Source organism: Bacillus rossius, chromosome 10 (assembly GCF_032445375.1).
Source record: "Bacillus rossius redtenbacheri isolate Brsri chromosome 10, Brsri_v3, whole genome shotgun sequence".
NCBI lineage: Eukaryota > Metazoa > Arthropoda > Insecta > Phasmatodea > Bacillidae > Bacillus > Bacillus rossius.
The window spans coordinates 52,802,911-52,830,798 of NC_086337.1; the positions used below are offsets into that span (position 1 = coordinate 52,802,911).

The following is a 27,888-nucleotide window of genomic DNA, read 5'->3' on the forward strand; positions in this document are numbered from 1 at the left end:
TTTGTATTCATGTAACTGCTGGTTTAAGAATAGAAATCCCATTCAGTTTATCTTAAGGTGTTTTTTTTAAATTAAACATTTAATAGCATTTCCACTGCATGCTTTTCCAAGAATGAGACATTTTGGACGATTTAGTAAATATATATTAAATTTTTTTTTAAACCAAAATGTCTTTTCCCCAGTATTGTTTTGGAATTGGCGAATCTGCAAATGTTGCATCGGCATATCAGCAAAAATTTGAGAATCAGTACAGCTCTGTTTCTATTTATGGAAGTTTAAAATATATATATATATATATATATATATATATATATATATATATATATATATATACACACACACACACACACATACACATACATAACCATTCTTGGCAAAATACAAAGAACGATGCTTAATAATAAATTGTGTCTTACTGATTCTCTAAACACAATTCATAAAAATGTTAGTTATAACTATTTACACCCGAGGTCTTCAACTATTTCATGTTAAATTTATAGGAAGAAATTTAAGGTGAAAAATGGACAGTAGCACACACAGTATTAATCAACCCATGATTATTAGTGACAATTTTCATTTTTCACAATAAATTAGTTGTCTGGTGATCTATTCTACCATCCCCTGCCCTCCCAAAAAAAAAAAATATTTTTTTTAGGAATAAAGTACTTGCAGGTAAACACACAAAATTAACAGCAGGTCCGTAAATCTCAGTGCAACATATGGTTGCAAAACACCTTAATACACAAATCATAATTAAGCCAGGCTAAAGAAACAATTACAAAAATGTTTAATTTCATAGATTTCTCCTCGCTATATAGAATAATAAATAAACTTTTCAATTATATTAAAAGTTAATCTGCAAATACTGCAAAATAAATATTAATCAATGCATTACCACACACAACAAAAACACAAAACCTTTCTATTGTTAAAGAGAGCATAACATAATTAGCCTACGTTAAATTTAACAAATGAGTAAATTGGCAGTGGAAAATGAACCCTGTAATAATCTATTTGTATTGATAAAATGTATTTTAAAGATTAAATTTTATTTCAATGTAATATATTTCATGCAATAAAAAATAATGGCTACTTGTACGACATCAAACCATCTCATTCCCAAGTATACCGTACAATTAAAAATTTCAAAATGTCTTTGTGGCACAAACACCGACGAGATCAATACACATCAGCCATCAGGAGACATCGGGGCTCCTCAGACCTTATTTTTTATGTAAAACTATGAAATAAAAACATTGCACAACCATTGTTTTGTTTCTTTTGTGACACTTTTTTTCAACTGAACATATTAGGATTGGCAGGAAAACACAACTAAATACTGTTTATATTCAATGCATCTGCAGCCAGTCAATTAGGGATAATGCCTGAATCATAAAAAGAAAAACAAACACACTCACACTTCAAAACTTACCTTAATATAGTAATTACGTATAACAGACTGTAAATAACATAAAAAAAAAAAACAGCATATTTCATTGTGCCTGTTTTTTGTACCAGATACCAGATGAAGACTTGGCATTTACCCCTTAAAGGACAACTTACAAAAATCAGTGTGTACACTTGATAATCATGGAATAATAAACTATTTCCCCCTGATGTATGTAAATTATCAAATGTCCCAATTACATCAATCAAACATTGAAATTTTATTCTATTAAGAAAACCCAATACTATGCTGTTCTAATATCAAAACCAAACCCTTTTTAGGAAAAAAAATATATGATACAGTTAAAAAATCAATATATCTTTCAAATTTCAGAACGCAGCAAAACCATTGTTCTTCCTGCAAACCATAGCGATAATAGCATTTTTCAAGTGCACACACGCCAAAACATTCGCTCAGTGGCGCGCACACGCGCCCAAACATTCGCACACAAAGCATGAATAAAATCCACACACACTTTATGAGAGCAATCAACCGTAACTCAGTAATGACTAAATTTTTTTTTACTTCCATATTTTTTTCTCTTCTCTCCCCTTTCTCAAGTTTATTTCCTGGAGACCTGTCACAGCCTACAAAAAAAAAAATCAAATGTGGCTCTTGACAAGCATGCTCAGCGGAGGACGAAGACGCAAGCGCGCGATCGCGGGCCGGCGCTCTACGTCGATCTCTGCGCGTGGGCGTCCAGCGTGCCGTTGGTCTGGCGTCTCTGCTGGGGGAAGAACTCCGCAGCGTTGGGGTTCAGCGTGCTCTGCAGAACCAATCGTACAGCCTCTGACTCTCGCAACCATGAACCTAGCCTCTCGTGCCACTCATTTACTCGCCGAGATTTGTGACGTGACTCGATGTAAGCTTTCGGACATACGCCATTGCTAAGCACATGTATGTCTGTAGAAGAAAACTACAAAAAAAACACAAATCAAGCAAAAAATTGCCGTTGTCAGGATATAAACACCACACAATATACTCCACAACAGGAATATGGTCAACAAACAAAGAAAAACGGACTAACAGAACGAAAAAAAAAAAAAAAAAAAAAAAACCACAAATGACAGCACAAAAATACCGAACCCAAAAAATTCAATACAACTGTTGAAACGAGACAAAAACACAGCAAAACGAAAAGAAGAAACAAACACAATAGTTTTCCAAAAATAGAAGAAAACGAAAAAAAAACCCACAAATGATGACAGCACAAAAATATTGAACCCAAAATAATTCTGCACAACAGTCAAAATGAGACAAAAACACGACAAAACGAAAAGACGAAACAGACACAACCGTTTTCTAAAACAGAAACAAGCGACGTTTCGGGAACTGCTATATGCTCCCATCCTCAGGCAGAGACGCACATGGTACGAAAACACAATTTGTTTTTTTTTTTGTAGTTTTCTTCTACAGACATACATGTGCTTGCAATGGCGTATGTCCAAAAGCTTACATCAAGTCATGCACTCCCATTGCACAAATCTTTCAAAGATAATATTTGTGACATGCCCACCGACAGTTATGACACTCGTACGGTGGGCACGAAACAACTAAAAACACAAATGTACAAATACACAAGGGACATAGGCACTGCAAGAAAGTCAGCACTACACAAAGGTGGGCACCACCTACAAGAAGCAATCCATGCAGGGACCACATGATGGCACAAAACAGAGTTTAAAATAAAACAGGATGTATCATGCACAAAGACACGTTGTTCACACAAGTCGGCAATAAAATTCTCTGAATTTTCTCAGACTTTTCCAAGACCAAAGTTTCAAATTTCCCCAACTATTTTTTTAAAATAAATTACCTAGTTGGAATTTCTTTGCAACAAATAACGTAAGTAGCTGGACAAGAATTACTAGGGGCCGAAAAAATTATCATCTTGCTATAGATGCTAATTTCCAGCATAAATGCTGTATTAGCTAATTTTCAAAATAATTGCTTTTTTCAGCTAAATTATTTTAAAATGTCATTCACCTGTAAAAATATACTTCGCAAAATGTGACCTTTACTGCTACATATATTTTGATAGTTCTGAAAATCATTGTACAAAATGTATCTTATTACACTTGGAAAGAAACAAGCCTTCACGTAGACTTTCATTATGTCTAGGACATAATATGTGCATGTACAATTAATAACTTAATTATTTATGTTTGCCACTGAAGACTTGTCAGCAATTAAGTTAACACCCAAGAAAAAACTCGTCCCCCCATCTTAGCCGCAGATTTTCTCATCTCCAATACGAAAGGTGTATGCTGATAGGATGAAAACAAAACAGGCTGCACTCTCTTGCATTTTTATTTGTGTGAAGTAAAACCACAGCAACACTACAGATAGTACTTTGCGTTCCCCTAAATCTTACACTTTGCTCATGTGGTGAGTTTCTGGGTATGTATCCTTCTCTACACTAAATTTTGTGACCATACTTTGTAACATTGCCATGTCTCCAAGATGCAGCCAAGTTACATGCATTACGAAATAACGTTAAAATACAACCCAACACAATTAATCTAGTTGGGTTGACGTTCGCAATCACTGGTCTATACAATGTTCTGATGTACATACTTACTCCTCAATGCTGTAAGACAGAACTTCAATTAAACTATTTAGCCTGATGCAGTTTTAAAGACGGTACGTTTCAGTCATTTCATTATTCAAAACAAGAAGCAAAAAAACTACATTCAGCACTGCTAAAGTAAATACAAACAAATCCTATTCACACAAAGCTTTGATTACCTGTTTTGCCAAGTCATCCTGAACTCTGAGGTCATCCAAAGTTTGGCAAAGGTCCGGCAATTCACTGTAAATACATAAAATTGTCTTAAAACTAATGTTACAAGTGTGAAATGTGCTTAAACAAAAAACAGCATTGACAACAATTCAGTCCTGTTTGAAAATGACAAATAAAGAAAAACTGTGAATATGTGTCCGAACTTGAGGGTTTGTTTTTGTTTAAAACAATTTGTAAGCAGTTCAACATTAAACTTCCTTTTACAATGTAAGGATTTAAACATCTAAAATAAACAAAACTAAACACCTCTTTTATTTTCAAACTGGAACAAAAAACCTACATCAAAAGTGTTCACCATACGCAAGCCACAACTGCTCAGATATTAAATTTTTTGGAGCTGTTCTACACAACTTCAATTAATCATTTTCTTTTTAGTGGTCATAAAAAGTTGAAACACTGATAATTTGACATGCATTAATTTATGCAAAATAACTTCTTATGCCCTTCTCAAAACAGCAAGCAAGTGTTGTGATGTTTAATAAAAAGTTACCAAGGAATGATGCCTTACGAATTAATGATGTAATTACTTTCTGTGATTATTGTTATGGTACTTATGTACTAATCATGGATGGGCCGGTCAAATCCTTGAACCTTTGAATACTAATGAATCTCTTGTATTTAAATAATTTCAGACTAAAAGGAAAAAATTCAAAGAAAAATATTTGAGGAAACGTAGATTCAAATATTCAACACAAAGTTTACTAGGTCTTTTCATGCCTTTTATTATGGCTACCCTATTACCATTCCACAAGACAAATGCTTTAAATATATAATTAGGTAAATAAAATTATATGTATTGATTAGAGAAACATATTTCGTAAAACAAGCATTTAACGTTGATTGTTTTAGAATCATTTTTTTTTTTAAATTTCTTGTAAATTTATTTAACTTTTGACCCTTGAGACATAGATTTGGATTAGATATATATTCTAGGTAATCTATGTGATTCAAATTCAAGAAAATTGGGATCTTAATCATCACTACTACTAATAAATCTTTTGACTTTAATCTATATAAAGTAACACACACTATAAATAAAAATGAAAATATTTGACTTTCCCATGTTTAAAGAGTTAGTAGGTGAAATAACAAGTACAAATTTTCCCAAGAAATTTATCAAAAAAAAAAAGTTAATTATTTATGATTTGTAAAAAAAAATCTGGAAATTACGTAATTTTTGAGAACACAAACAATTAGTAAAGTGAAAGGCCTCTAATGCAGCCATCTTTGGTTCTGTAATCTGGCAACAATCAAGCTGCATGCACTCAGTTGTTTCGGGATGAACTCCATATATTGGCCTAAGACAGGGGTCAGCAGACTTCCGGGCGAGATCGGCCCAATATTAAATAAACAGATGCTACAAATTTTTAGAGCGCCGCAACATGTATTTTCTCCGTATCTGCATGAAATTTTTAAGATGATAAAAAAAATGAGATAAAATCAACGTATTTTATTCATAAAGTCTAAAAAAATAAAGGCTACTTAAGGGAGAAAAAAAAAAACATATAAATATACAAAACATGGTAGTCAATATTAGAGCTCTACCGATAAAACAAGAAAACCTAAAATATTTTTAATAATCATTAAAATAAAAAAATTAAAAAAACCTGTGCAAGTCAAGTGCAGGGCGGTGCGATGGTACGGTGCAAACTAGCAGGTAGAGGACATGTGTTGTAATTGTGTCGTTTTACTTTGCTCAGGATTTTTTTTTTTTGCGGTAGCAGCATAGTTAGTTGTAAATCCTACAAAAAGAGCCGCATGCGGCTCGCGAGCCACGGACTACCGACCCCTGGCCTAGGCCACCTGGATCGCATCACTGCCCCGCCGGAGTTTTCAGTCGTCGCCGTTAAGTTTCCGTTCCAGTGCTGCGTTTGCAGACTTCACGCCGGAGTGACCGCCACCTGGGGTTGCTGTCGCTGCCGTTGCTCCACGGCTGGCGGCTCTCGGCGGCGCCGGCGCCGGCCGACAGCGCCTGGTTGTGGATGTTGCGGATCTCGCGCTCGTCCTCCAGCATGGCCTCGATGCACTGCTCCATGAGGGCCTCCTCCTCCAGCTGCTGCATCACCTGCAAGCCAGCGCTCGCGTCAGTCTCCCCACACCCCTACTCCCCCGAGCCCTGGGCGTCGCCCCGGCGTCAGTCTCCGCCTCACCGCTGGCCAGATCGAGCTCTGGGCGTCGACCCGGCGTCAGGGGCTTAGCCGGGGGGGGGGGTTCAAACCACCCCCCCCCCCTTAGCACCAAATCTTTAATTAATTTCTTATTCATCACTCAAACAAATTTCATATTAAAATTAATAAAATTTTTACAATATTTAAATTTAAGCACCGAAAACTGCTAAAATAGCACTATTTGAAACCTTAAAAATCCAAATTTTCCCGGGGGAGGACCACCGGACACCCCCCCCCTCCCCACTTTAATACTAAAGCGGGGTTGGGGGGGGGGGGGGGGCATGCTTCTTAACACCCCCCATACACAAATCCTGGCTACGCCACTGCCCGGCTTCACGCCTCATTCACGACCTCGCTCTCAAGAGCGCTATTACTGCTGCCGGGTTGACACACCACCCAGCCTGCTTCGTTAACTATAACACCTTTTTTAGTTTTTCAAAATTTATTTTGCTATTTGTTAATTTTAAAGATTTATTTATTTATAAATTGTGACATGCACACCAACACTCTGAGAAGAGATTAGGTACAGGGGTGTGCACGGTACAAAAAAAAAACACAATATACAAGAGACACCACAAACAAAGGACACAAAACAAAAAAAATTAATAAATTCAAAAATACAGAAAATTAGTGAATTTAGAATGCCAACGTACAAAGATACGCTGTTAAATGAGTTGACTGCAAGTGCTACTAAGATAATTTACTAATTGGTTCAGCTTGTTACTATTTGGTCTAATGTATTATAACTGCTTATTAATCTAAAAATAATATCATTATTCCTCTTGATTGTACAGTAAGTAGACGTAAGTCGACTATGATACTGGGGAACTCTTAAACCAGTATTATCTAAGATGTATTTACAATTGATTTTAGATGAATAACAATTATAAATATCATAAAACAGTATTTGTTGCAGTCAATCACTAGTAATAACAAGGCATTCCACAAACTTATCTGCTAAGCTCAAGAGAGACAAACCTTTTTACAACAAAATATGAAGGAAAAAAAAGTCAGTCATGGGAACTGTCGACAGAAGTGAAAACTTAAAATTTTGTTTTTAAATGTGTAATATCAAATAGTTTCTACGTCAAATGTACGCAAAAAATATGATTTTGGTATTATATCACCAGCATGTCGGTGCCACGAACCGATAAGTTTTGCCCCTACCAATAATAACTTTAAAACTAGAAGAATTGAAGTTTTTCTTTTTCATTGAAAGAATAAAAAATTATTAACTTGAATCTACAAATAATCAACATTATCTCTAATAAATCAATAACCTGACATTTGAAGAAATTCACATCGTAAATAAATAAACAAATGAAAAACATAACCTCAACTTAACTATCTACTAAAAAATATCCAATACTCGCAATATGTACCACGCAAGAACATTAAAATTTCTTTGGAAATATAAAATTAAATTAAAAACTTGTATCTTTGAAAATAGAATTAAGTTTTATACTTGAAATATAAAAAAAAATTAACACGTCACGTGACCATGTCGATGACGATTTACATGATTTACGCCCTATCCAAACTTTCCTATAGAAGTTTACACTTCAAAAATATTGTTAACAAAATGGGTTGAAACCAAAATGATATAATCTTATTATTTCTCCTTAGGAATAAGAAATTGATGTTAATAGACAATGCTCTTGATAAATAAAACAGAGCAAGGTATTTCTAAAATTATCACGATAAATTTTACTTTATAACATAAGCTACAATATTTCAGATACATTAAAAAAAATTTCCTTGCATTACAAAGTTGTGACAAAACTTTTGTGCTAACTGGCGCATACCTGGCAACAAAGCACACTGACACAAGGATAGTGCTATTGACAGAAATAGTGCATTGGAAAGAGAAAGAATGCACATTTAAATGCACACTGCCGTCTAAGGATGAGACATGTTATAGAAAGTAGCTTCCTCTTGTTTTGGTCCAAGGTCAATTGTGAAAAATTTTATGAAGAAATCTAAAACTACTGATGTCCACATGGAAGAAACATGAAAGGGCCCTGGTACTAAAAAGGTTAAGGCCATTTCACATAAACGGAAATACATATTTTGGGGAGTTTGTCATACATTATATTAAATACTACATTTATTTATAATAAAACCACGTGCAGAAATACTTTTTGCTGCCATTTCTTCCAAATGTTTCTGTAATAGTCTCATGATTGTTAACAAATGAACATCTTATTATGTATTTACAAATTAACTTTTTTTTAAGTATTAAAATTACCTCACATAATGTATGGATAAATGTACTTACAAATTTTAAGAATAATCAAGCACAATACATTAACTTCTTTGGATAAGAATGCAGTTATGTCACAAAGCTATGTAATACCAGTACCAAATTTTAAAAATTGACAAAATAGTTTCAAAAATCTTAAGGGAAAAAAATGGAATGTAACCAGTAGTCACTAAAAAGATAAAATATGATTTCAAAACCAAATGTTATATTTTAAGAATTTCAGGCTTAAAAATAGTATTATTTGGTAATGGAATTACATTAAGCTGTGTACATTTAAAGAAATTCATTAAATTTGTATAGATATAAATACAGAGACTTGTTCTACTGTTTGAAATATTATGAGCATTATACAGTTTTCTTAAAATAGATGTCAATAATATATTATTTAATTAAAAAATCATTATGATTGCAGTTGCTCCATACTCTACTTTGGCCCACAGCAGATAATTCTTATTTAGTGATGAAAAAACTAAAATGGGAGATAAAATAAATAACTCAAATATAATTATTTTTGCACTTGTCAACTTTTTCGTGGAATTCCCCAAAGATTTGCAAAGGACGATGGTGGTAGATTTTTTTTTCTTTCAAAATCAGATGTAGACAGTAATTTTCCTCTAACTTGAAACATCAAGTATGTACAATTTCATCAAGAAGTACACAAATTCTTATCTGAAGGGTGAGATAACTTATCCTCCCCCCAGCCCTTAAAAAAACATATACATACTGACTATCCTATCATTTTGAAGATCAAGCATGCCAAATTTCATCAAGCTGGGAGACAAACTGTAGGTACTTTTAACGTATAATAGAGAGAGAGTACTCTTCCTTCGTGTGTTGGCCATGTCTCACCTGCTATGGTACCGCCCTGTGAGGGAGTCCACATGTTTGCGGTGATAACCTTATGTTTGTCCATGTATAATTAATTATTGTGCCCACCACCCAAGTCTAACGATTGTCGGTGGGCATTTCACAATTTTAAATAAATAATATATATACGTGTATAAATTATGTTATTAAAGACATTTATTAAGAGATATTTAAAAATTAGGATCGCAGAAGTTAACTTATGTGTATATCACAGAAAATTAACTTCTACAGAATAAACAAGATGAAGCTATTGTCATGCAAATATTTCAACCAAGAATATTCACCTCACTTTACACATATTGCAGATGACACGAAGAACATATCTAATGTAGACAATTTGAAAAAAAATTATACAGTAAAACATCCATTAAATTGTGATAAAACAAAGATAATGATGTTAAATTAGATAATGCAATACTGATGCTGAATCCAAGCCTTAAAGCCTTTTAGCTTTAATGATGGACACGAGGTGAACAATCGCACGCAAGTGGCCAGAACTGTCAATCTCAGCTGAAGTAAACAATACCACCAGCATTTTTTTTTTACAGATAAAACTCCAATAAACAAGCGTACTCACCTCTTTGTCAAACTCCTCTTCATTTTCCATCCACATGTACTCAGAAAAATCACCATCTGATGTCGGTGACTCTACTTCATCACCGTTCCCCACATCTGAGCCATCTGATGAGTATATGAATGAAGAGTCGTGGCTGAAGTAGCCATTCGTGGAACTCACTGGAATCTTCATTATCATTACAGTACCACACTGCTGCAAAAACAAAATCATACAAGCTAAATCTGGCTGATCATACAAATAAATATGCTAATAAATACTAAAACAAAATACTATATTCATAATACTCATCACCACAAAATGTACAAAATAATAATTACGACTAACATAACATTAACATAAAAAAGATTAAAAAATTATGTAATTGCAAACACCATGACAATTTATTTGATTGGAGTGGTATCATACAAACATGCTGTGCAGGTGAACATTTTAGTTTGAGCACACCTGCTCAGGCACACTATAACCAATTTGGTCATATTTTGAAACTAACCAGAGGAGATATTCATACTTTACATGAGCTAAATTTGCATAAAACCATTCAACTGAAAATCTCTAAATAGTATAAAACAAAGTCACTATCCCCGTCTGTCTGATCGCCAACTTCGTCTAAACTACACAGTGGATTTTGATGCAATTTCCCCCTCATTTAGAAAATTTCTTCTGGAAGGTTTATATGTATAATACATTCATATTAAATTTAAATAGTAGAGAAATCTTGATGTTTTGTAATAAGTCATAAATGAGGCTTTTAGGGCACTTACATAGCTTATGTTGACTGATACATCAACTTAATGTGGTACAGAATTGTAAGTCTTGAAAGGCCTACAGAAAAGTTCCCAATAGCATTATTTCTGTAGGATGACCTACAATAACCATTTTTATTTTTCCACATTTTTTCAAAAATTTTTTTGAATGAAATAGTATTAATGCTTATCCAATTAAATATGGTTAATAATGTGGGGGGAGTAATGGGTTTGTAAGGTATAGCTTAATTGGTTCAGTTTTATTTATTACTAATATCTACACCATAAATTTAATTAATGCACTCAAGATCTCTATCCACAACACTGGTCATTGAAACAGAAAATTGATATCCACCATAAAATTTCAACACTGCATTATAGTTTGTTTTTATTCATTTTCCTTCAAACCAGGAAGACTGAGAAACTGTTCTACTAACATTTTGCAGCAAACAGAAACTGTCCCTTTTGCCATGCAACAAACTTTATACCGAGATATTTTATGTTTTCAAGTAAAACATGTCTTTTTTTCAACAAAATAGTTGAGAAGTTATGTTATCTGTAAAATCTTACTGTAATAAAACTATATATACCTGGACACACACAACTGTGTGCAAGAGCTTCAGAAACTACGTAATTTAAAAACTGCTCAAGTTATCCTAGTGGTGTCTGTTAATGACACACATTTAAGAATACACTGAGGGTGGATACGTATTTTTTTCTCTGTTTCATTTTAAAACTGTATTTATAGAAAAGTGAAAATGGCAAAAAAAAATTATTTTTAGAATAAATTTCAGGCATTAAATATCCACTACAGATTCTTGAAAGTACTCAGGGAACATGCATTACACGGTTATCGTCATTTCTCCGCCATATAATGTTATGGATACTGCTCAAATCTCACAGTTGCCCTATGCACGACGAGAAGACTGCGCGCCAGTCAGTCCAGAGCCTTGCTCTTAGAAGCACCAGCGAGCGTCACTCTTACCTTCCGATACACTCCTGACTCGGAAGCCCCTCAAGTAGGCTTTCATAGAAGAAAAAAACACTAGTCTATAAACACTGATCGCTCTGTTATAAAGGTGTAATATGATGTTATCCCAGTATCATCAAGCATCTCAAAGCATAATTGCTCCTCTTCAAAACTACGTGTGCCATCTGCACTAATCACGTTCCACTTTGGTAATCTATAATTTTGCTAAATTACAGAAAACAAGCACGTTCAAGCCAACACCTCCGGCTCTAGACGACAGAGCCCGAACAGCCCTAACGCTAGACCATGTGTGGAAGGTTGACAGCTGTATCTGTTTTGACAGGCTTTACGAGGCTTGATTAATCAGGGTTGCATTGGTGTTAGTGGGGCAGGATGAGAAGTGCTACGCTCGTTGGTCCTTGTAGTGCAGTATCGCCTCTGAACTGGCGCGCAGTCTTCTCGTCATGCACAGGGCACAAACGCTAACTATCCATACTAATTATTATAAATGCGAAAGTAACTCTGTCTGTCTGTTACCTTTTCACACTGAACCAATTTTGATGCATTTAAGTACAGAATTAAATCGGAACTTGGAGAAGGACATAGGCTACTTTTTGTCGAGAAAATCAAAATTTTAAGGGGGTGAAATAGGGGATGAAAGTTTGTGTGAGGAATCGATCATTTCTTTTTTTTTTTTTTTTTTCTCTTTCATGCCCGAACCGCTCGACAGATTTGAGTGAAATTTGGCACAGAGCTAGCTCATATTCTGGAATAAGATAAAGACTACATATAATTATGAAATTCCATCATTAAGGGAGTGGAAAAGAGGTAAATTCAGATGTATAAGAGAAAATCATAAAAGTAGGTAATAGAGATACTATCAGTGAGTGTGTATAATTTCTCTATGTCTGCCAAACGGTCATGTACAACCTTCTCCTTGGTAAGTTTTCTTTTTTTTTTGATTGCAAATAGATTGCATTGAGTTACAAATGCCCGTTGCCATGGAAACAAATCCTCAACAAAGCTTGATAATTTTTTTTTTTTAGTTTGGTTTTCTGTTTTTTTATTGTATGTTAACCTATAAAGTTAGAAATTTTGATTTTATCGTGATCCTGGTCAGGACTTCAGGACAAAGGTAAACTTTAAATAAAATAGTTTTGTTCATCTGCTGTAGTTTTCATATATCTAATTAGTTAGTAGAAAGGTAGGTTAAGTACTTAGTTAACTTTCTGTCTGATTCTTAAGTGGTTACTTAGTCAGTAGATCAGAGATTTCTGTAAAACTTTTGATAGCTTCATTGTAGGGAAAAATATTCTTACACTTATTTTAGCTCTTTTTAAGGCACCTACTGCTGCCGATATGCCTCGCAAGAGTAAGTCTGCCACATAGCTCTAGCAAAGCTCGAGCTGCGAAAGTGGCTAGAACCCAAGAATCAGAGGAGTAGATTTTAGATACTGAGCGTCATGTAGCTCAAAGGGCTGCCGAGACCTTAGAACAGACTCAAGCCAGTCAGGCTTTAGATGCTGAGCGTCATGCAGCTCAAAGGGCTGCCGAGACCTTAGAGCAGACTCAAGCCAGTCAGGCTTTAGATGCTGAGTGTCATGCAGCTCAAAGGGCTGCCGAGACCTTAGAGCAGACTCAAGCCCGTCAGGCTTTAGATGCTGAGCGTCATGCAGCTCAAAGGGCTGCCGAGACCTTATAACAGACTCAAGCCCGTCAGGCTTTAGATGCTGAGCGTCACGCAGCTCAAAAGGGCTGTCGAGACCTTATAACAGACTCAAGCCAGTCAGGCTTTAGATGCTGAGCGTCAAGCAGCTCAAAGGGCTGCCGAGACCTTAGAGCAGACTCAAGCCCGTCAGGCTTTAGATGCTGAGCGTCATGCAGCTCAAAGGACTGCCGAGACCTTAGAACAGACTCAAGCCAGTCAGGCTTTAGATGCTGAGCGTCCTGCAGCTCAAAGGGCTGCCAAGACCTTATAACAGACTCAAGCCAGTCAGGCTTTAGATGCTGAGCGTCATGCAGCTCAAAGGGCTGCCGAGACCTTATAACAGACTCAAGCCAGTCAGGCTTTAGATGCTGAGCGTCATGCAGCTCAAAGGGCTGCCAAGACCTTATAACAGACTCAAGCCAGTCAGGCTTTAGATGCTGAGCGTCATGCAGCTCAAAGGGCTGTCGAGACCTTATAACAGACTCAAGCCAGTCAGGCTTTAGATGCTGAGCGTCATGCAGCTCAAAGGGCTGTCGAGACCTTATAACAGACTCAAGCCAGTCAGGCTTTAGATGCTGAGCGTCATGCAGCTCAAAGGGCTGCCGAGACCTTAGAGCAGACTCAAGCCAGTCAGGCTTTAGATGCTGAGCGTCATGCAGCTCAAAGGGCTGCCGAGACCTTAGAGCAGACTCAAGCCCGTCAGGCTTTAGATGCTGAGCGTCATGCAGCTCAAAGGGCTGCCGAGACCTTATAACAGACTCAAGCCCGTCAGGCTTTAGATGCTGAGCGTCACGCAGCTCAAAAGGGCTGTCGAGACCTTATAACAGACTCAAGCCAGTCAGGCTTTAGATGCTGAGCGTCATGCAGCTCAAAGGGCTGTCGAGACCTTATAACAGACTCAAGCCAGTCAGGCTTTAGATGCTGAGCGTCATGCAGCTCAAAGGGCTGTCGAGACCTTATAACAGACTCAAGCCAGTCAGGCTTTAGATGCTGAGCGTCATGCAGCTCAAAGGGCTGCCGAGACCTTAGAGCAGACTCAAGCCAGTCAGGCTTTAGATGCTGAGCGTCATGCAGCTCAAAGGGCTGCCGAGACCTTAGAGCAGACTCAAGCCCGTCAGGCTTTAGATGCTGAGCGTCATGCAGCTCAAAGGGCTGCCGAGACCTTATAACAGACTCAAGCCCGTCAGGCTTTAGATGCTGAGCGTCACGCAGCTCAAAAGGGCTGTCGAGACCTTATAACAGACTCAAGCCAGTCAGGCTTTAGATGCTGAGCGTCAAGCAGCTCAAAGGGCTGCCGAGACCTTAGAGCAGACTCAAGCCCGTCAGGCTTTAGATGCTGAGCGTCATGCAGCTCAAAGGACTGCCGAGACCTTAGAACAGACTCAAGCCAGTCAGGCTTTAGATGCTGAGCGTCCTGCAGCTCAAAGGGCTGCCAAGACCTTATAACAGACTCAAGCCAGTCAGGCTTTATGTGCTGAGCGTCATGCAGCTCAAAGGGCTGCCGAGACCTTATAACAGACTCAAGCCAGTCAGGCTTTAGATGCTGAGCGTCCTGCAGCTCAAAGGGCTGCCAAGACCTTATAACAGACTCAAGCCTGTCAGGCTTTAGATGCTGAGCGTCATGCAGGTCAAAGGGCTGTCGAGACCTTATAACAGACTCAAGCCAGTCAGGCTTTAGATGCTGAGCGTCATGCAGCTCAAAGGACTGCCGAGACCTTAGAACAGACTCAAGCCAGTCAGGCTTTAGATGCTGAGCGTCATGCAGCTCAAAAGGGCTGCAGAGACCTTAGAGCAGACTCAAGCCCGTCAGGCTTTAGATGCTGAGCGTCATGCAGCTCAAAGGCTGTCGAGACCTTATAACAGACTCAAGCCAGTCAGGCTTTAGATGCTGAGCGTCATGCAGCTCAAAGGGCTGCCGAGACCTTATAACAGACTCAAGCCAGTCAGGCTTTAGATGCTGAGCGTCACGCAGCTCAAGTAGTTGCAGACCTTAGAGCAGACTCATACCTGTCACCTTTTAAATGTTGAGTGACATGTGTCAATAGCTGCAGAGACGCCTGAAGTAACCCAAAGGTAACGTGTTTCAAATGCTCAATGGCAATACAGGAAGGAGACTTGCGTTTACAATGAGTAAATGGGATTTGTTTCACAATGAAGCTTTACTTCATCGCAATGGGAACAACTTTTGCATTGTGATATTTGCAATTCTTTTATTTTACTATAAGAAGCCTCTTCATGATGTGTTTAGCCCAGGCAATGCCGGGTAATTCAACTAGTAACATTATACAATGGAGAAATGAAGATAAAGATGCAATGAAGTCCCTTGAGGGATTTCAATAACCTGCACCATGTTTCTATGTCTAAAAATTACAGTTTAAAAATGAAATACGCAAACAGTAATCCTAATCTGCTCTCAAGAGTATTCTTCAATGATTCTCATAAACAGACCCCACTAAGATGTTTTGAGCAATTTATAAATTGGTGGTTTCTTCTGAAGCTCTTCACACAGTATCTGTGACCAGGCAGGCAAGGGGCTCAACATCAAGTAGTTATGCCCAGAGACTTGAGGCAACATGACCTTCGAGATTGTAACTGACTTCGAGCCACTTGGGTATTGAGTCATTGCTCGTAAATGTGAGATGCTGGGGTGTTGGGATGGAACCCATGACTCTCGCCACATGAGTCAATGAACAGGGCCGACGAAGTACATATGTAGGATGTAAGCTTTTGCTCCTGGCCGAGATTACAAAATCACTTCTTTTGAGTGCAGAGCATAAGAAAATAGCAACACCACTCAGCCTAACTGAAATAGGGAAAACTGCATTCTGGAAATCTAAAGCTTAAGTACAGTCCAGCTAACTTGAACATTAAAATACAGTTGTGTCCTTAAATCCAGATCCCGCTCACCCAGATATCCGTTTAATCCAGACGGAAAAGAAAAAAATTAGGTCTACGTATACAATATTATTTTAATTAAAATTAAGCTGTAGGAAAATTTGTATTCATGAAGGAAAAAAACAGAAATTTTTATAGTTTTACCCACCTAAAACTTGTTTTACATATAGTTTAAAGCAAATTCAGTTTAATCCGGGCTTTCTGTGATTTGAATCCATCTAGTCCAAATTAGCAAGATTCTGCTGTATTAAGTTACCTGACCAAATAAATTTTAATTTAAAACAAGCAAAAAGCATGAATTTCTTAGAAGGATGAGACAGAAGCTGATTACAAAATACTAACATTAGCTGGAATGAACTATACGTACACACGTGTCTGTATCCAAGAGGTATAAGAAACCATATCACAAAATGATAACTTTTAAGGAGAGAACGTTTTTGAATTGTTTCGGGTTTATTCTATGGTATAATAATTTGCTTTATAAAACTAACACATTTCACTTAAACTTCTTTATTAGACAAATGAGTTTAATATTTTCATATAATAAAAAACTGGTTTAGTATTATGTTGCAGGGTTTTGTACAGGCTATACAAATCGCTATTCAGACATAATGGTATAAGAGCTCTAATACCTAAAAATCGCAATTCAGACATCATGGTATAAGAACTGTAATACCACACATGGACATGATATTCTTTTCCTCCGAGGTACAGACCTATGAAGTGTGAATGACAGGCAGAAGTACTACGGACTTCAGATACTAAGTCTGTCAAATGTTGCACATATAAGTTGAATATAAAATTTTACAAACCTTTCTGATTGTCCCAATCATAGCAAAATATTTTGATATATAAACAAAACTTTTACACCACCAAAGTTGCTATTCAGAGGTTCCATGCAGATAGACTGGCTGATGCACAGGGGACGGTCCATTCCTTTGTTTACAGTAGAAGCAAATACGCTGGTTGCCTGGTGTCTGTTGAACATGTTCCACCAGCCCTGGTGATTATTCACTTAATTTGTGGAAATAGCACACATGGGGCATCACGATTACAAATACTTTACGAATTTAACATTTTCGGTTACCTGAAACAACTTCACTGACTTCCATTCATCATGCCGAAGAAAAACTGTGATAAAAACAGTCGCCTGGGTTTTGTTTCCCCGTATTTTAGAAGTGTGTTGAAACAACAATGTTTTCAGGAGGTCTGACAACAGAAAGATTGCTTTGTTGGAACGAGGTTCAATATTTCAAGAACTTGTTTAAGGTGAAGTACACAGCATATAGAAAGCTTGTAAAACAAAGAACAGAAGTACATAGTAAAGAGCAGACATAAAAAAAAACAGCTTTTCACTATCAACTCAGCCGGTGAAGCGTTATCAGTAGCCATGTCATCAATCAATAGCAAAACATGAGAGAAAAGAAATGTGAGTGATAAAAATAAAACTTGCACAACATTAACAGGGTAAACACTACAGTGTGAATGCCACTAGAACACCCATTCACCTGGCATGAAGTACTGACCGGTGAAAAGAAATAAAAGACTTGGGGAAAACATCCAAATGGACAATAAATGCAAAATTAAACAAAGCAGACAAACTAGTTTAACACTGGATCCAAATAGGTAATATTGTACAGTAGAACTCCAATTATCCGAATTAATGGGGACCGGGACCCATTCGGATAATCGGATTTTTTTTAAAAAAATTGCCATTGGAGAGAATAAAAGCTACGTTTTGATATTGCACTATTTTTTTATTGAATTAAATGAAAGAAACATGAAATTTTCACATGTTTTAAATATAAATAAAATGTACTTATGTACAAGTTTAGAAATAAAAATCATTGTTTTTTAAACATCTCCGTCAATGTAAGCTGTTTTGCGGTCTTCAACCGTTTTCGGGCAGCCAGGTCACGCATTCGCTTGACGGTGAGCAGTTGCAAGTGGTCACACTCGGGCTGACGCTCCATCCACTTCAAAGCAGTCTCGAGGCCGGCAAATGCTTCACTAGCTGATGGTCCAGCGTCTACTTCAACATCAGCAGAAAGTTCTTCTTCCACTTCCACTTCAACATCTTCTCTCACACTTACAACAATTTCATCGTCATTGAGAATTTGAAAACCAGGGTCAGACGTGTCACAAGCCATCCACTCTCCTACATCTTCAGCACTTACTTCTGTACAACCAGGAATTTTTACAATCATTTTTCTTATTTCCTCTAGTGACAACGCATCTTTATCATCATCATCCTCTCCATATTCTTGTTTCTCATTTTCTTCAGATTCTTTTTTTTTGTTCTTCTCAGACGGTAGGCCTTTCAGTTTATTCCACGCACGTCTTAGCGTCAGTGCCGTAACCAAACTCCAAGCTTCCGCTACCATGTAACAGCAGTCCTTTAAATTTATTTTGCTATGATTTGCCAAAACCAATTCTTCATCTTCAGCACCTTCGATCAGCAGTTTTCTCAGCAGTTGCCTTCTGTAATGGCGCTTCATTGTTTCAATAACAGACTGGTCCATGGGTTGCAGCAAACTTGTAACATTGGGAGGCAAAAACGTAGTTTTAAACTGCCCATTCTCTCTTTCCAACAGTTCTGCTGTAGGATGAGTGGGTGCGTTATCAACAATTAAAAGCACCTTACTGCCTTCTTTTCCCACCGATTTTTGGTGCTTTTTCACTTCAGGAATAAACACTTCATCATACCATTCGGTAAACAAAGCTGCAGTCATCCAGGCCTTGGGTTGAATTTGTAGAAGAGTGGAAGTTTTTTTACGTTTTTAAATGCTCTTGGATTTCTTGATTTTCCTATCAAAAGAAGTGGCAGTTTATGATTTCCAGTGGAGTTGGCACAGTTAAGCACTGTAACACGTTCTTTACTGACCTTATGTCCAGGGGCACTAGATTCCCTTTTAGAAGCCAAAGTGGTTTTTGGTAATGCTTTCCAAACAAGGCCAGTTTCATCGGCATTATAAACAAACTCCGGATCATAGGATTCTGATGCAGTTTTAAATTTTTCAATAAAATTTTCAGCAGCTGCAGAGTCTGCTGAAAGCTTCTCACCAGCCAAATCTAACTCGCGTACACCATGCCTGAATTTAAAATTCCTTAGCCAGCCGTTACTAGCCTTAAAATATGAATAACCAAGCTTTTCTGCTAAGATTTTGGCTTTTTCACAAAGGATTGGACCTGAAATCGGATTTCCCATAGAACGTTGCTGCAAAAACCATTTAAACACGGCATCTTCCAAATTTTTGTTGGTTGCTGTCTTCATTGTTTTCCTGGAGGAACTTCCATCTTCATTTTCAAGCACCGAAACAAAGTTTAAAAGTGTTGACTTACTGTTTTTAATGTCAGAAATTGTTGCTTGTCCAACACCATAAATCTCAGACAACTTCTTACCCGTTACACCTTTATCGAGTTGCTCTATAATTTTCAGTTTGTCCGCTAACGATAGCACAACACGTTTTCTTTTTGAAGCCATGGTATAAAAACAATACAGTACATACGTATTGTACACGCACAAACAAAAGTAAGCCGTAGCGAAAGAGTAGCGTCCTCGAGCAAGGTCAATAGCACACTGGCTAATCAAAACAAACAATGACAGGTGCGCCGTGACTGCAATGCGCCGGAACTTGTCTTAACTTGCCGTTGTGCCTACACACGCGGGGGGAAGTCAGTGTAGGCACAACGGCAAGTTAAGACAAGTCAAGTCAAGACTTGTTTGTGATTCGGATAGTCGGCGATTCTGATAGTCGGAGTTCGGATAATTGGAGTTCTACTGTATTAAAAATTATGGTGTTGCATCTGATGTAAATTTAAAAACATACCTACTGAAAAAAAGTTGTCATATGTATAATAGATTACCTAAGCATGTAACTGCTGAAGTAAATTTGGAAATATATAACAAAAAAAGTTTGAAAATAAATGCTTTTATAGCATACAAGAAATATACGATTACTTTTTAAGCTTGTAATTTCTTTTATTTATAAAAATAATGTTTGAATTATAGTCTTGTGTGTATTAAGTAAAGCCTGAAACAATGTATCATTTATGGTAAATAAGAGCTTTTAAGATTAACTTATCGATTTTTAACATGTATATTGAATTGTGTTAAGTTTTATCTACATTTTTTTTATATCATTATATACCTATGTATTTCTACCTAAGTATATGATATTGTCTATAAGTCATGTATATATTGTATAGGTTTTAAGTGTACTTATTGTAATGTATATCAAACTGACAATCCCTATATTCTGTGAACATACTGTTCAAAAATTGAATCTATTGGGTGTAAATAAAATAAATAAATAAATAAATAGATATGCTAAAACATTCCTGGATCTGTATCCACTTTCTGAAAAAAGCTCTTCAGATTCAACCTCTATTGAGAAAGGTTAAGAGTGCATCCAGGGATGGTAAAGTGAAAGAGGGGGAGGGGGCGCTTCCCCACCCCCTTTTCCAAAAAGCAGGAAAAAAATTAAAACAAGGAGTTAGAACTTTGTAACTGATTCTCAAAACTACAACTGTTCAAAAAAAATTTAATAATTGATGCTCCTTCAGTTTTATCTGGATACGCCCTCGGACTAGGCCAGTTATTAATAAGACCGTAAGGGAAAATGGTACCGATAGAGAGATGCTTTGTATGTGTATACCTACTTCAAACAAATTACAAAAATACTGAAAGAGGTATAGAAATGCATGCCGGATATTCAATAGTAATGAACAGTTTTATTAAATCAAACTTAGAAATTATACATCCATTAATTATTTATTGTTATCAAATATAAGGCTGCAGATATTTGATTCTGCTTCAAATTAATACACAGTTGTTTGATTAATGTTAGTAAAATTCAGATACAGATTACTAACATTACAAAACAATATGGTTAAAATTCATGCTATTTTCAGAAATTAAGACACTACACTGTACTTAGATATTAACAATTTCCCAATGTATTCCAGGTTTTGAAGAAACTTTTTTGATTATCTGAGTTTTCCATATTCTCCCTGTCTGCAGGAACCCTACTTGGTGCTTATGATATTTACTGACGTGAATAAACGTTTAACAAATCATTGATATGTAATAAATTTGGTCTCTTGTCTCACAATAACAACCACAAAGGTAAGTGTAAATAAAAAATGTATATATTTGGAAAGTTTTTTCCTTCACACAAGCCCCTGAACTATAATTTTACCTTAAAATACCAGTAAGTTAATTTATTTGTAATAGATTGGTATTACTAAATCAAGCACAAAACAATTAATTTGTACTACATAAATAACAAATAAAATACAGAAATCCAGTATTAGTTGCATATTTATGGTTTAATTTATGCAGGTGGTTTTTCTTATTTGCATGAAAAACCACCTGCATAGGTATTTTATTTTAATATTTTACATTAAAATCCAACTGGATATTTTACACAGAACAATCATTGCTCCCGGAAACCACGCAAGTACCTCAAAGTTTTATAAATATTGTAAAGAAATTTCCTTAAATGATAATATAATTTATATTTAATTACAGTATTTTAATTAAACCAAAGACATTATGATAAAGACAAAATGATTTGCTCCATGCAATTAAAATATAAGTGTTTAATATCAAATTGTTGCTGACACTAGAAAACAGTTTTGGAATTTTGTTTATTCTGTTTACATTGTATGTTAATGAATATCTAGTTGGAAGACAATTGCTGTTTTAGCTAAAGAAAAAGTTTAGTTCCTTAAAATATTTTAAATGGAATGATTTTGACACTCATACAAACCAGTAATTCAATTATCAGCCTTAGGTTAATGGTATACAACGATGAATTGTACAAAGTTGAGAGCTTAAATTGAAGTTATAAAACCAGAATACATTTTAATTATTACTTTTAAAACTATTTACATTTTAATTATTTGAAACAAAGTATTTTCCAAAAATTCTCCAAATAAGATATTCTACAAACATAATGAAGAATTAAATCATTATATCAATATGAAATACACCAATAAGCTTAACTAAGCAGAAGAATTTAGTTATTGTCAAGAATCAACTGAGAAGCATTATTTTGAAAAATACTGTATATCCGAATCAAGAAACGCTAGTTATGGTTGGTTTAGACCAGAAGTCCCGACACTAACAAGAATAGTGTGTTTCCAAGAAACTACTGAAAGACTTCGCTGTGAGGTGTATAATTTCTCAAGATGTGCACACTGCGATGAACAGGTAAAAGTTCCGTATCACGTAGGTACCCAAGTTAATCCCTTAATCTCAATGGCATGATCCTGTATATATACTGATCATTGATACTTTGGAACATTATGCTTGGTGTTTTAATTTAGTATGGTGAAAGATCCTGGACATTCAAAAACTTAAGATGATAATGAATTATGATCTAAGTTAAAAAAAAAATTCCAAAAGATATAACATAATTTGGTTGTATTGTGATATTTTGGTTTTGACAAGGAATTTTCGATGAACTAAATTAAAACAGCAAGCATCATGTACTACAGGATAATAATAACAGAATCAAGAGATAAACTTAAGATACATACAAAACAATTATTGATGAAGATTTCATAAAATTTTCAAAGTTATAAGGGTGTCCATGTGTCTAAATGCCAGCGGAGTGAGCAGTTGCATCGGAACATGCCAGGCGGCAGCGTCTGCCCAAGCATATCTACGAACAGAACTATTCAGTCAGAAAGCTGAAAAGCAACTGTTTATTATCGTTTGTTCAAAGGTAGGTATTTATGACGTGGATTTAAAATTATTTAACATTTAGTTTCATTGTAAGAGTGATTTCATGTATTTTTTTTTATACTAGCATCCAATCCATTTCATATTTAACTTCGTGAGTACCTATCTGGTTGACTTTTTTCATTTGTGCACAGTTTTCCATTAAGCTAGTATTTGAGTTAACTAGTCTTTATTGCAATATTTGTATTATTAGATTCCTAGAGGTTCCTGTTAAAAAAGGATCTCAATTCTTTGACTGTGACTAGTTTGGCATAATGTTTAATTTTACCTGACCAGAAGATTTTTCTTTTAAAGTAAATATTTAGTCATAAGTGTATTCATTTGACCCTGGTAATTTTATAGTGCGACTAGTGTTGGATGCTAGGATAAAATCAAACGTTATGTTAGTAATTTTTAGTTGTAAACCTTTGTACATCGATGTACGCGTAGTGTCACATTTTGGTGGTAATGGGGTCAAGTTCAAATTACGATACCAGCCTTACTATTAATAGGAAATAAAGTTGGGGAAATGTATGACATCATGGAAGTTGCCAATTGAACAAATTGTATTGCTGAACGAAGGAATCTAAAGTATGTAATACTACCAACAGTGAACTCCAAAGTAGTGCCGTGAAAGAAAAAAAAAAGAATGATAGTGTGAGTTTTGGAGTGATCGTGGGGCGATCATGGAATGAGGATTGAATTAGTGATTTTTATGAAGTGATTAATAAGTACACAATATGTATTCAGGGGACATTAAGATATTTATTGGATGTGTGTGGAAGTGTAATAGTCACAAGAAAAGAACAAGGTCGCGTTTTTTATATTTAATTAATATTGTGTTACTGAATTAAACAGGAAAGCAATGGTTCATGTTTCACGAGACAGAAAAAATTAAATGGAGAAATGGCAATATTTTTTGGTGTAAATTTAATATCTACGAGAGAAATTTTAAAAGTAAACTAATATATTGCTATCAAGCCAAGAAACATGGTTTTTAAAGACTGTTAAATGTTTGTGTTTCGTATTTAAGTTTTATGCACATTTCATTTTTTTTTTTTTTTTTTTTTTTTTGTTAAATGAGAATTGGTGATGTAAGTGAAATTGTTTATTTAGTTTGTTGAATAAGCAATAAAATTTAGTGGGTAATGTAAAAAAAAAAAGGCTCAATTTTTCTATACGTTAGATTTGCAATTGATGCAGTAATAAAAACGAAACAAAAATTTTGGTAAGGATAGGTTAGCTAATTAAAAATACAGTAAACTCCCTATTATCCGCGCATGCTACGAAAAAATACAGTACATATGTAAATCTGTATTTTATTACGAGTGAGCAAATTTGAACTCTACTGACGAGTGTATTGTGTCCAGTATACAGTAAAACACCAAAGGCCTTCTCAGAACTCACGCAGTAGGCTGGCATGCGTTGCTATTTTTGTCTCTGTCGCGCTTTGTTTCTAGTCGTATGGTTGCTTTGAAATTAATGTTTCCTCCCCCCCCCTCCCCATTTTCGGCTCTTTTGCGGATTACCCGCGATTTTCACTATCCGCGGTGGCCCTGCCACTTAATTTCGCTGATAATCAGGAGTGTACTATATATATATAATTATATTTATATGTACCTTTACATCACAATACGGTAGGCATATTGATGAAGTCAACAACAAGGCTGTGCTGAAGTTATTACAACCTTTACGTTGTTGCGGAGATGGGCGTATTGGATTCGAAAGATTCACATGATTGGTTTGCAAAGGATACTGTTGTTGAGAAAAGTAAATTAGTATACCTACGGAATATATTTTCGGTATTGTGTTGTATAATTAAATTATAAAAAATTGTATTACAAAACCGAGAGGAATTATAGTACATAATAATATACCATTGGAAATGTGTATTCAGTATTGTGTACTATACTATAGTAGGTAGGACTGAAGTATAGAACACGATATTATGGGAAATATTTCTTTGGTATCGTGTCCTATACTAGAATAGGTAGTTGTGAAGTATAGAATACGATACCAGGAAGTTAGTTTAATAGAGAAAAGTGGTTTGTACAAAACAAGTATGTGAATGTTCCCAGCATTATCTTTTTATAATGTAGGAGTAGTAATGACATCAGTACCATGTTGGTAACCTCATCAATATTGTTTTGGTATCGGGATCTAGACTAATCCCTGGTAATTTTTGTGAAAAGGTTTGTATATCCGAATTACATTTGAAAAAACGCACGAGGTTCGTTGCAATCCTAGTTATCTATATATATGTAACAGTATTAGATTGGTGCCCACTATTTAATATAATGTATTAAGCTTCCTAGGCAGTAAAGTAAACTTTGAATGAAAAAATTAAATGTTGTCGTTCAGTTAACTACAGTTGACAATATTATAATAAAAGTCTACTAATCAAAGAAGCTTGTAGAGAATTAGTCTGTATAACATGTAACTCTAAATGGTAATACTTTTATAATATTTCCGAAATCAAATATATATTTGGTAATTTTACAGCTTCACGCCACAAACACTACCAATTCCTTTCTTTATTGGAATATTTTATTTCAAAATACAACAGGATACGCAATAAAGAACAATCACCTTAATAGTAATGCCTTACTAAAGAACATATGGAGAACAAATATAATGAATAGAAACGGAAAATCTCTATTTCATATTGTGAATAGAAGAAAATTATACCTAAAATACAACATACTAATGACTTTTTAATGATACAAACTGATATACTCTTCAAATAACCGAAATTATTTTCAGTAGGTCACATTGACAGATACCAGCAACCATTTTACACTTATTTTGGGTCATCTCAAACACGAAGCCATCAAGCGTACATGCACTCCTACAGTCTAAACCACCTTACCTTACGGCTACAATCACGTAACTATAGAAAAGGTGTAGAAATAAACACTACTTACGTTTCTGCGCAGTTCAGCAACAATATTATTCCTCTATTTCTGTATCTACAAGCAAGAAAACGACAAAAATATTATCAGCTGTTTCAACCTTCAGCCTTCGATTTTACTGCCACCTATGAGCTAAAGCAGTACTTCACTACGTACAGTACAAAACAGTTACTTTATAAAAATATTCAGTTGCGTATTTTTATTCAAATTTATATTGGCTTTTTAAAAAATTAAAACATATTTAAATAAAGTTTTTAAAATCTTAAAAAGCTAACTCATTTTAAATATTCTTGAAGGATGACCTTGGTTGTTATTTTCACTCCAGCAGTTACTACCATGAAAGACTGTTGCTGAGTCGTCGACGTCCCGTGACGTCATGTGTTGACGTTAAAGAAAAACAAAAGCATCTGTACCACTCCAAACAAGAAAATCACGTAGCACGTAGACAGTTCCCCAGTCTTGTCTGGCAAGTCAGTGAGCCCGTATTGGAATTGGAATAATATATAACAAGGCACTTTTAGGAGGTAGAAACTGTGCTTAGTAGCTTGTGCTTGCTGCTGTGCGAGTGAAATGACGTCTACACCAAAATCTATTGAAGATGGACTTGGAGGTACGTGACATTCATTGTTACTGTTGTCAACGAAATACTACTTTGTTAATGTCAACAATGTAACTTATTCCCTGATTTCATCATTTATGTGTCTATATTTGGTCAGTTTTTTTTTGTTAATATTCGTTGCAGTATTTGCTCCTTGATTTCATCATTTCGTATTTTGTAAATATTATGTGTCTTTAAAAATCCGTTGCACTGTTCGCACTGTTTGTGCTACGCATGCTAAAAATTGCGACAATTCGTCGCATATTGGTAAAAATTACACTTTTTTTATTTAAATACTTTCCGTTCGTTAAATTGTATCTCGCTAAAATGGTAGGTGTATAGAGTATTGGTAACAATGGTTTGATATTTTTGACATGTACAGGACTACCGTAAGGCGTAGGTTCTAACTTTTTTTTATTATTATAAGATGATTTGTAAAAAAAAAAGCGCGTTATGCATGTAAATTACTAATACGTCCGTTGTACAAATTTGAATGGCAGTTATTTCTCCGAAGTTATTATTATTATTATTATTTTAGATAGTTTGACAATTTTAACTGATTATTACGCTCGAAACTGGGCTTTCACCCGGTGGCAAGAAGTCCTCCCTTTTCACTTGCTTCCCCTTCCCCCCAACTTTAGCATTCTCCACAGATCCTTTGCATCTTTCACCCCTAGCATCTCTTCATCCAACCCATTCCTCTTCCTGTCCTGTCACGAAAAACGTTTCTACCCCTTTCTGTTCGTCTTCAGTCTCTCTGGAACTTCCATCCGTGATCTCTCTGCCCTTTATAACCATTTCTGTGCACCCTAGTCCCCATCTGCTCCCAGCCCACGTCTCATTTTTTTCACCTACAACTGGCTTGAGTCTGTGGCACTTGTGTCCTTTTTACTTAAGATTTAGAGGCAGTTTATTTTTATTTAATTTTAATTTCCGTTTTTAAATATACTTGGAGATAATTGGAAATAACATGTTCTTTATACTTTCACATAAACTAATTTAAAGTTTGACAGTTCTTTTCCCTGCCCTTCCAAGAAAAAAGTTGGTATATATGTATCTTAAACTAGCAAATATAATTTTTGTTTTATTTAAGTTGTACGGATGTTACATTGTAACTACAAATCAAATTCGGTTACAAGGAGTAAATTTTTTTTGTCAAATTCGTAGATGTCTGTTGTGGCACGTATATTTAAATACGTACTTTAGC

The 27,888-nt window shown here is 35.6% G+C and overlaps 2 protein-coding genes across 2 annotated transcripts in view; one reads left to right on the plus strand and one right to left on the minus strand.

The window, feature by feature from the left end:
• Positions 1-281: 281 nt before the first annotated feature.
• LOC134536138 (polyadenylate-binding protein-interacting protein 2) lies at positions 282-26,435 on the minus strand. The gene is made up of 5 exons (XM_063375732.1): positions 26,096-26,435; positions 10,126-10,317; positions 6,152-6,315; positions 4,196-4,259; positions 282-2,213 (listed from the first exon to the last, which is right to left on the minus strand). The coding sequence occupies exons 2-5, from the start codon at positions 10,300-10,302 to the stop codon at positions 2,121-2,123; spliced, it is 498 nt and encodes a 165-aa protein (XP_063231802.1). The 5' UTR covers positions 10,303-10,317; positions 26,096-26,435; the 3' UTR covers positions 282-2,120.
• Positions 22,232-27,888, plus strand: part of LOC134536137 (BCL2/adenovirus E1B 19 kDa protein-interacting protein 3) — a 66,002-nt gene continuing 60,345 nt past the window's right edge. The window contains exons 1-2 of the mRNA XM_063375731.1: positions 22,232-22,658; positions 26,409-26,693. Of these exons, the coding sequence (XP_063231801.1) occupies positions 26,654-26,693 (40 nt within the window). The 5' untranslated portion in view covers positions 22,232-22,658; positions 26,409-26,653. The remainder of the gene's footprint in view (positions 22,659-26,408; positions 26,694-27,888) is intronic.

Excerpts from the sequence above, each read along its gene's own strand:
- LOC134536138 (XM_063375732.1), bottom strand. The coding sequence starts at position 10,302 with ATGATAATGAAGATTCCAGTGAGTTCCACGAATGGCTACTTCAGCCAC. Across the intron at positions 6,316-10,125 it reads AAGAGGAGTTTGACAAAGAG|GTGATGCAGCAGCTGGAGGA; the intron begins GTGAGTACGCTT and ends GCTGGCTTGCAG. Across the intron at positions 4,260-6,151 it reads GGCAGCGACAGCAACCCCAG|TGAATTGCCGGACCTTTGCC; the intron begins GTGGCGGTCACT and ends ATGTATTTACAG.